Source organism: Phocoena phocoena, chromosome 8 (assembly GCF_963924675.1).
Source record: "Phocoena phocoena chromosome 8, mPhoPho1.1, whole genome shotgun sequence".
NCBI lineage: Eukaryota > Metazoa > Chordata > Mammalia > Artiodactyla > Phocoenidae > Phocoena > Phocoena phocoena.
In genome coordinates this window covers 101,033,779-101,043,018 of record NC_089226.1, presented here as the reverse complement: position 1 = coordinate 101,043,018, position 9,240 = coordinate 101,033,779, and the positions used below count along the sequence as shown (strand labels likewise).

Sequence of the window (9,240 nt, the reverse complement as noted above, 5' to 3'; positions counted from 1 at the left end):
CGGAGCATGGTCTCTAGGCGCATGGACTTCAGTAGTTGTGGTACGTGGGCTCTGTAGTTGTGGCTCGCAGGCTCTAGAGCGCTGGCTCAGTAGTTGCGCACGGGCTTAGTTGCTCCGTGGCACGTGGGATCTTCCTGCACCAGGGCTGGAACCCATGTCCGCTGCATTGGCAGGCGGATTCTTTTTTTTTTTTTGTGGTACACAGGCCTGTCACTGTTGTGGCCTCTCCCGTTGTGGAGCACAGGCTCCAGACGCGCAGGCTCAGCGGCCATGGCTCACGGGCCCAGCCACCCCGCGGCACGTGAGATCTTCCTGGACCGGGGCACGAACCCGTCCCCTGCATCAGCAGGCGGACTCTCAACCACTGAACCACCAGGGAAGCCCCTGGCAGGCGGATTCTTAACCACTGCGTCACAGGGAAGTCCCTGATGCCAGTATTTTCATAGAGGAGCCCAGCAAGGTCATCAGATTTTAGTAGGCCTAGTTAATAGTGGTGACCAGAGCTAATGGGGTCCCTCTTGAATAGAAATAGCTATATGTCAGATGTTCTCATACTAAAGTCTGCTTCTCTTTAGCTAGCAGCATTTTTAAAAATTTCCCATTGTTTTAGTGACAGGAAATAGTTTCCTCCGTTTTGTAGACTGACCACAAGTCTTAGAGATTATTTTAACAAGAAACTAGGTTGGTTTGTTTGGAAAAATTACTGCTCAGGATGGTTTATGCCTGTGAGGAGTTAGGGGATGTGTTTCTGGAATTCCTCAGCTCAAGAAATATTTCCAGGGGCTTCCTGGGTGGTGCAGTGGTTAAGAATCCGCCTGCCAATGCAGGGGATATGGGTTCGAGCCCTGGTCCGGGAAGATCCCACATGCCGCAGAGCAACTAAGCCCGTGAGCCACAACTACTGAGCCTGCACTCTAGAGCCTGTGAGCCACAACTACTGAGCCCACATGCCACAACTACTGAAGCCCGCGTGCCTAGAGCCCATGCTCCACAATGAGAGAAGCCACTGCAATGAGAAGCCCACGCGCTGCAATGAAGAGTAGCCCCCGCTGGCCGCAAGTAGAGAAAGCCTACGAGCAGCAACGAAGACCCAGTGCAGCCAAAAGTAAACAAATAAATAAATTTATTTTAAAAAGAGAAATTTCCAGTTAATTCCGTGGGAGATAGCTCATTGCCTTGACATTTTACCCCCACCCCTTCTGTCACCTGTTTCAGTGTGGGTCAGAGGAGACAGTACAGCTCCTGGAGTCAGGTATCTAGAAGGGACATAGAAAATTGTACGATGGGAATTACATGATTTGGCGCAATTTTAGTTACTTATCTGTAAAATGGGGACAATACCTGTCTCTCACACAAAAGTGGACCAAGATACTGTGACAACCCTGAAGAAGAGCAGTTTGCTCCTGAACTACTGCCAGATGTGCTGGAAAAACACTATGGATATAAACTCCATCCCAGAAAGGGACCTGATTCCAAGTCATACTAGAAGTTCAAAAAAAAAAATTCCAAGAAATATTAGAATATGAGAGGTTGATTAATTAATGAAATATCAAAAATACCCCTTTACTATTTTTGGGTTTAATTTATTAGATTACTATGTATTTTTTGCATTTTTGCCAAGAGTATCTTGTTAAATATCAAAATTCTGCAACATCAATTTTTAGAGTGATAATATCCTAAATTGTATTAAAATTATAATCAAAGGATTATAGTGAGGATTGTATGAGACACCCAGGGCACAGGCTTGGCACGTGATAGGCCCTAGATTTCACTCATTCATGTGTAACAAGTATGTATTGAGGTACTGTTAACTGCCTGCAGTGACTGATGTTTGAATGAATGACTATAAGGAGAAAATCTGCGCAGAGGGACTAGAGATCAAGGGGAGGGTCCCAAAGCCACTCCGAAGTACCCTACCTGGCTTTTGACCGCCGGCCGCGCGCGCTTGATACGCCGGATATGACGTCACCCACTACCGTGGTTCCCAGAACTAGGCGGTGGGAGCGGAAATTAACCCGGAGGGAGGGAGTGTGCAGACTGACCGGAAGTGGGCCGCGACGTTTACTGCCAGCTCCAGCTCCTGGGAGCAGGTCGAGAGGAGGGTGAGGAGGGCGGGTCAAGGGGCGGGGCCGCTTCAGGGGCGGGGCTTGCAGGCTGGCGGGCTGGGGGCGGGGAACTTCGTGCCTGCAGGACCCCGCCTGCCCAGGCGCCGGCGGTGGCGCGGCCATGAAGCTGAAGCTGAAGAACGTGTTCCTCGCCTACTTCCTGGTGTCGATCGCCGGCCTCCTCTACGCGCTGGTGCAGCTCGGTGAGCGGGGCGGGGCGGGGGCGCGGCGGGTCGGCCCTCGGGCACCCGTCGCCGAGCGTCCCGCCCTGGGGATGAACCCCCGCGCAGACCCCATTCATCCGGCTCGGCCCTTCTACAGCCCTCTGCGGCCGCCGGGCGCACTCCCCTCTCTAGAACGCACCGCGGCTGCCCGCCGCACCTCGGGTGAAATCAGACTCCTTCCCAGAGCCTGCAAGGCCCCGCATGATCCTGCCTTGGTCTGCCTCTCTAACCCCATTTCCTAACCCTCTCGCTCGCTCTGCTCCGGCCACACTGGCTTCATGACAGTTTCTTGAAAACCCCACACTCATTGCTTCCAAGCACTTAACCTGTCCCCGCTGCCTGTGGTGCTCTTCTCCCAGCTCTTTCCCAGCTCCCTCTCTCATCCTTCAGGTTTCAGCTCACATGTCACCGCCTCACAGGCCTTCCTTGACCACCTTAGCTAAAGTACCTCTTCTCAATCTGGATTCTCTTTAAGTCTCTATCCTATTTGTTTACTTCATGGCCCTTACCACGGTTTCTAATAATTTTATTAATTTGTTTCTTTGCTTAGTGTCCAGTTCCTCCACTAAACTGAAACCTCCATGAGGGCAGGGACCATGTCTGTTTGGTTTCCTAAGCTGCATCCCGGGCACCTAAGGCAGTGCCTCCCAGGAGGAGCATTCAATAAATACTTATCCAATGATGGAATCAATGAATTTAATGAGTCTTTGGTCACACAGCCAGTGGAACAGATTGAACCCTGCCTCTTATGCAGGGATTTAGAGACTGGGCCACTACATGATCCTCAGGTATTTGAAAGACTGTCCTGTTTTAGGAGATCAACTTGTTGAAAGGATGGAGGCAGGTAATCAGCTCAATAGCCAAATGAAAACTGTAATGGATGGAATTGGTAAAGTCGGAGAGGGGCTGCTAATTGAGGCAGTGAGCTCCCCACCACCCAAGGCATAGAAAAGCTGTTAGAAAAGTTGTAAAGAGAGCCCTGCACTGGCTAGTTGAACAGAAGGTTATGGCCCTTTGGGATGCTGAACATACTGTGGTTCTCTGCCCCCATCCCTGCTTCCTGGGACCAGGCCAGCCATGTGACTGCCTCTCTCCCCTGCGGGCAGCAGCAGAGCAGCTTCGGCAGAAGGATCTGAGGATTTCCCAGCTGCAAGCCGATCTCCGTCGTCCACCCCCTGCCCCCGCCCAGCCCCCTGAACCTGAGGCTCTGCCTACTATCTATGTTGTTACCCCCACCTATGCCAGGTATGGGCTGTGATGCACCCAACATCTGCATGGACCAAGAGGCTGGGGTCGATGATGAGTTTCGGGAGGCGCTGGGCCAGGGGATGTTGCTCAAGCTAAGGCATGCCAGATGACAGGCTAAATGAACCACATCATTACTCAAAGATTTGTGGGAAAATGTTTTTCTATTAAAATAGACAGGGATGTGCTGTGAAGTAGAATACAATATTCCTGAGAAGTTTTAAGATAGAACAATAAAGTTGCAAAGAAATTCTGAACTTGCCAGTGAGTTCACTCTCTCTCCTTAGGGAGCCTTTGGTGAGAAAGTTTGGGAAGCCCTTGACTAAATCGAAGCAGAAAAGGACTTGGCCCTGCAGTCATAGTCTAGACCCCCGAGCGAGGGGGTCTAGAAATAGTTACACCGGCTATTATTTGCAGTGTGTTTACTCTCTGCCCTGCACTGTGCTAAGTGCATTCCTTTTTTTTTTTTTTTTAAATAAAACGTAGTGTTATTGGTGACACAAACCAACCGGGAAATGTGGTTTTGAATCTGTAGCCAAAAGGGCTTGCTGACATCTGCCTGGAATCAGATGGCTGACCCACCTACGCCAGGGCATCTCTAGACCCTCTCCACCTCCCTCCACACACCATCAAGCCTGGGGCGGGCAGGCCCATCTGAAGGGTAAAGAAGCCTGCAAGAGACTGGGCCCCTACCTTCCCAGTTTCTTGTCTAAACTCGGATAAATCTTCGTCCCCTGAAGAGGAATGAGCCAAAGGGCTCCTCTAAACTCTTCTACCTGGAAATCCAAGCATAGGCGGCAAAGAACATGGTCCTACTGGTATTCTAAAAAGTCATGATCTTATTTAATCTTTAAAACAACATTGTTGTAAAGTACTGTTATTTTAAAGTTATTTAAAGGAAACTGAGCCTTGGGGAGATGGAGCCATTTCCCCAGATATCTCACCTAATAAGTTACAAAACTGGCGTTCAAACCCAGATCTGATTTCAAAGACTGTGCCCTTAATTTATAGTCAGAGCCCTGGGGTTGAGGTGAGTGACAGACATGGACATTAAGAACAGGGCAGGTGAATCAATTCCCTGGCGGTCCAGTGGTTAGGACTCAGCCCTTCCACTGCAGTGGGCATGGGTTCCATCCCTGGTCAGGGAACTAAGATCCTGCAAGCTGAGTGGCTGGGTCAAAAAACAAAACAAGACAAAGAAAAGAACAGGGCATTTGGGTGCTGGTCGGGGAAGGGTCACGGTGTGGGGGGGGAGTGGGGGGTGGGCGGTGCTAGGAGTGGCCCAGGAGAAGCCATATGTACCCTCTGGAGTGGGCAAACGGTGCCTACCCCTTTCCCTCCTGCATCTTTCCCCCTGCAGGCTGGTGCAGAAGGCGGAGCTGGTGCGGCTGTCCCAGACCCTAAGCCTGGTGCCCCGGCTGCACTGGCTGCTGGTAGAGGATGCTGAGGGCCCCACCCCGTTGGTCTCGGGGCTGCTGGCTGCCTCTGGCCTCCTCTTCACACACCTGGCGGTCCTCACTCCCAAGGCCCAGCGACTCCGGGAGGGCGAGCCAGGCTGGGTTCGGCCCCGAGGTGTTGAGCAACGGAACAGGGCCCTGGACTGGCTCCGGAGCAGAGGGGGTGCTGTGGCGGGAGAGAAGGATCCACCCCCACCAGGCACCCGGGGAGTCGTGTACTTTGCTGACGATGACAACACCTACAGCCGGGAACTCTTTGAGGAGGTGAGCACTGAGATGGGGCTGGGGAAACAGGCCAGGTGGGGCCCGCTTCATCTATTTCCCTAGGTGAGGAGTGGGGAGCGGTGGGGCAGAGTGACTCAAGTGGTCCTTCCCGCTGCTCCCGTTCCTCTGGGCCACCTCCTGTCTGTTTCTTCTTTCCTGACTTCTGTTAGATGCGCTGGACCCGTGGAGTCTCAGTGTGGCCAGTGGGGCTGGTGGGCGGCCTGCGATTCGAGGGCCCTCGCGTACAGGACGGCCGGGTTGTGGGCTTCCACACGGCATGGGAGCCCAATAGGCCCTTCCCAGTGGATATGGCGGGATTTGCCGTCTCCCTGCCCCTGCTGTTGGCGAAACCCAATGCCCGGTTTGATGCTACTGCTCCTCGGGGCCACCTGGAGAGCAGCCTTCTGAGCCACCTTGTAGATCCCAAGGACCTGGAGCCGCGGGCTGCCAACTGCACTCGGGTAAGGGGATGGAGGTGGGCACAGAAATCTGACTGTGGGATGGACGGGTGATGGGAGAAGTGGAATGAGGCCCTGGGGAGTAGGATCAAGGATGGGTGTTTGAACCAGGAGAGACCCTCCAGGGCTCAGATTCAACCTTGCTTGCTCTCCTGAAGGGGAAGCTGGGAGGCAGGGAAGGAAAGTGGTCTTCCTGCCACTCTGTCTCCTGGCACCCGTGTGACACAGAGAGGGTAAGGGATTAAGCCCCATTTTTAGAGGCACTAAAGCCTCCCCCCACCCACCCTTCATACTTGGCAGCCAACCCAGTGTGTGTCGAGGGGGTTGGAGAATCCGTTCTACACTGCGTGCCCCAGAGGCTTGGCTGTGGCTGGGCCCGGCCCTAACTGAAAGCTCTCGGGACAGGTTCTGGTGTGGCATACGCGGACAGAGAAGCCCAAGACGAAGCAGGAGGAGCAGCTGCAGCGGCAGGGCCGAGGCTCAGACCCAGCTGTCGAGGTGTGATGGCGGCCCTCCACTGCCCACCACCTCATCAGACACAGATCTGTGGGACTGGATCCCTGGCCTGCCCAGGATGTGGTTTTCCAGGTCCTGAGCCCTCAGAGCCAGGGGCGGCCCTTCTGCCCCTTCAACCCCAGGGCGTGGCCCAGCTGCTTCTCCCCTCCCCCAGCTTGCCTTGTGGCACTGACCACAGGCTAGGGACAAGCGGCCCTTGTGTTGAGCCAGATGGGCCCCGTCTGGGGCGGAGCAGAAAACAGAGTCTCCGGCGGGCGGGCGGCTGAGTGACTGGGTAACTTATTGGGGCTGGGCATGCACTGGGGGGCTGGAGGAGCTGGGCTGGACCCTCCCCAGCTGAGCATGCTGACCACCGCCCCCCCGCCCCAACCTCCAGAATAAAAACTCTCAACCTGGAGGGGCTTCTGTTTTCCTTCACTTCCCATGTCTGGTTCTTGCATTTGATCCTTACCAGGTCAAAACCCTGGAGTTCTGGCTTCTCCATCAGACGGAAATCAGTTCTCTCAGGGCCCCCACCCCCTTGAAGAGAAAGATCAGTGGCTTCAGTCCAAAAGCTTTATTGAGTCTGTGTACCAGAAGCAGCCTCCAGTCCTTCCCATGTCACTTTCCCACCACCTTGGGTTTTTTTCTGTTCTTCCCTGGTGGTTCTGGCCATGGGCTAGGCCCTAGGACACCTGGTTTTCTCTCCTACCCCAGTCCAACTCACTGACTATCCTTAACCCTCTAATCCCAGAGATCCCTCCTCCCCCACCGGTAGCCTATAAGGAGTTGTGAGGTTTCCAGTCTTGTCCATCTCTCCCCTTCCCCCCACCCCTCATCCCCACCCCAAGCTCCAGGCCACTAGGCCTCAGGTAGACCCTCCTTGGGAGGTTCCTCTTCTGGTGGGGCCTCCTCAGGTGCTGGCCTGCGGGCCGCCCCTCCCTGTAGCCATGCTGTTTTCAGCATGTCTTTCAGCCCAGCAGGAAAGAGATAGCCCTGGGCCTCTCCCTCCCCATCGATGACTCCTCCGAGCCCCTCCAGTGCCGTTTGCAGGTACCGCAGGCCCAAGAGTACCAGGGTCTGTGGGGAAAGCAAGGGGCAAGAGGTCAATGAGGGTCACAGCAGTTCCAGGGGCCCCTGGGTCGGAGGCGGTGAGGAGGCCCAGAGGAGGCCTCAGACACTGCTGACTCACCTGCAGCAGGAAGGTAACAGCCAGCATGTTGCCCAGTGTGCTCGCCAGCCCCTGCAGGCGCCCCAGCAGCACCTCGTGGCATCCTTGGGCCCAGAGGTTTAGGTTGGGCTGTCGGGGATCAAAGAGGGGGTGGGCGTGGGGGTCTGAGAGCTGGCTTTGCAGGCAAGGTCTGGGTGAGTGGGGGTTACAGCAGGAGAAAGGGACCCCATCAATCAGATATAGGCCTTCCACATTGCTCTGGATCCGGCTGCAAAGGGAGGGGCAGGGGTGTTAGGATGTCTGGAGATAGAGGCCTGGGGGAGAAGCTGCAGGACACAGGAGTTGAGAAGGGAAAAGACGAGTGAGACATTTACTGACTGCTTTACTATGTGCCAGGCATGCATACATAATTCGTTTATCCTTACGACAACTCTGTAAGGTGGGACTTTTATCATCTCCAGTTTACAGACAAGCAAATGGGCCCAGAGCAGTTTGGTAACATGCCCTGGGTCACACAGCTAAAACATGGCAGAGCTGTGCTCCATTCTCTCAGTCACTAGACTCTACTCATTGCCTGTCTGGGTGAGGTGGGGTTTCAAGGAAGGAGGAAGAGGAGGAGAAGAAGGAAGAGGGAGAAGGAGAGGCAAATCACTCACTCAACCACGTCCTGGTCATTGGGATCCAGGTAACGGTTGCTGACCCACTGGATCCCAAACCAATCCTTGTACCCATGGCGCCCGCAGCAGTGGTGCCTCAGCTGCAGCTCATCCAACAGCCGTTTGGCTTGACAGCGTCCGGGGACCTCTGTGTCCTTGTAGTTAGCCAAGGCAGTCCCCAGGCCCTCCTCCAGTCCTGTGTCCAGAGTCCCAGGTAAAGCCAGGGCTAGCCCCAGGGCAAGAACCAGGAGCCCCCCGCCACCAGCTGTGCCAGCCACCAGCAGCGGGCCCAGGACCCCTCGCCAGGGAGGGTATTGAGCTGCATCCAGACTGGCCCTGCTGGCTCCTGAACCCACCAGTCCTGTGCCCAGAGCCACTGCACTGGCTGCCAAGGCAACCTGGGGCAGGGCAGCGACCGGGCAGGAGGGAGCCAAGAAGGTGCCAAGGTGCCACAGCTGGACCAGGAGGTGCCCACTACAGAGGAGGGTGAGGCCACCGACCACCGCCAGCAGCCAGGAGAGGAGCCAGAGGCCCTGCGCCAGACGGATGCGGGGCTGGAGGGGCAGCACCAGGGGCAGCACCGGCGCCATCTCCCATCTCTGCCCAAGGGACAGCAGGGCTGTCAGGGACAGGGGTTGGCCGCGGCAGGATGCTGCGTCAGCCCAGCCTGGCTTGAGCTGGGCTAATGCCACCCTGACCCCAATACCCTGGGCATCCTCCCGCCACAGCCTTAATAACCCTCTGCCCTGTCCCCTGCCAGTCCCAATTCGGGATGCCTTGGCCTTGCCCCTTAGGAAAAGCCCCGCCCCCGAGCAAAAGGCCTATTTCGTGACCCCGCCCCTGTCCCTTCGCGGAAGTGGGGAGGGGCTGGTCGGTTCTGCCTTGACAGGCTAGGGGCTGGGGTCGGGAGACCTCACGGCCCGCGCTCCTTCCCAGGTCCCCAGGGAGTCCGAGGGCCAGGATCCCGGAAGGGCCCGGAGGGCGGTGGCCGGAGGGGGCCGGGGGTCAGCGGGTTGGCCCCGCCCCCGAAGCGAGCTGCCAGGCCCGGACAGGGAGGGGTTACCAGGCGGCCCGGCCCCCCCCCTCGTCCCGCCCCACCCCCTCCCGCGCTTCCTGGCGGCTTCGCGTCCGGCGCCTGTTTGTGCTGCGGCGCTGGGGCCCAGGA

The 9,240-nt window shown here is 56.1% G+C and overlaps 2 protein-coding genes across 2 annotated transcripts; one reads left to right on the top strand and one right to left on the bottom strand.

Moving 5' to 3' along the window:
* Positions 1-2,177: 2,177 nt before the first annotated feature.
* Positions 2,178-6,663, top strand: B3GAT3 (beta-1,3-glucuronyltransferase 3). Its single transcript, XM_065881753.1, has 5 exons — positions 2,178-2,308; positions 3,400-3,574; positions 4,935-5,295; positions 5,466-5,756; positions 6,159-6,663. Exons 1-5 carry the CDS (start codon positions 2,227-2,229, stop codon positions 6,255-6,257), a joined length of 1,008 nt encoding a protein of 335 aa, XP_065737825.1. The 5' UTR covers positions 2,178-2,226; the 3' UTR covers positions 6,258-6,663.
* Positions 6,664-6,810: 147 nt separating this feature from the next.
* ROM1 (retinal outer segment membrane protein 1) lies at positions 6,811-8,863 on the bottom strand. The gene is made up of 3 exons (XM_065882884.1): positions 8,076-8,863; positions 7,441-7,687; positions 6,811-7,328 (listed from the first exon to the last, which is right to left on the bottom strand). Exons 1-3 carry the CDS (start codon positions 8,663-8,665, stop codon positions 7,110-7,112), a joined length of 1,056 nt encoding a protein of 351 aa, XP_065738956.1. The 5' UTR covers positions 8,666-8,863; the 3' UTR covers positions 6,811-7,109.
* Positions 8,864-9,240: the final 377 nt, after the last annotated feature.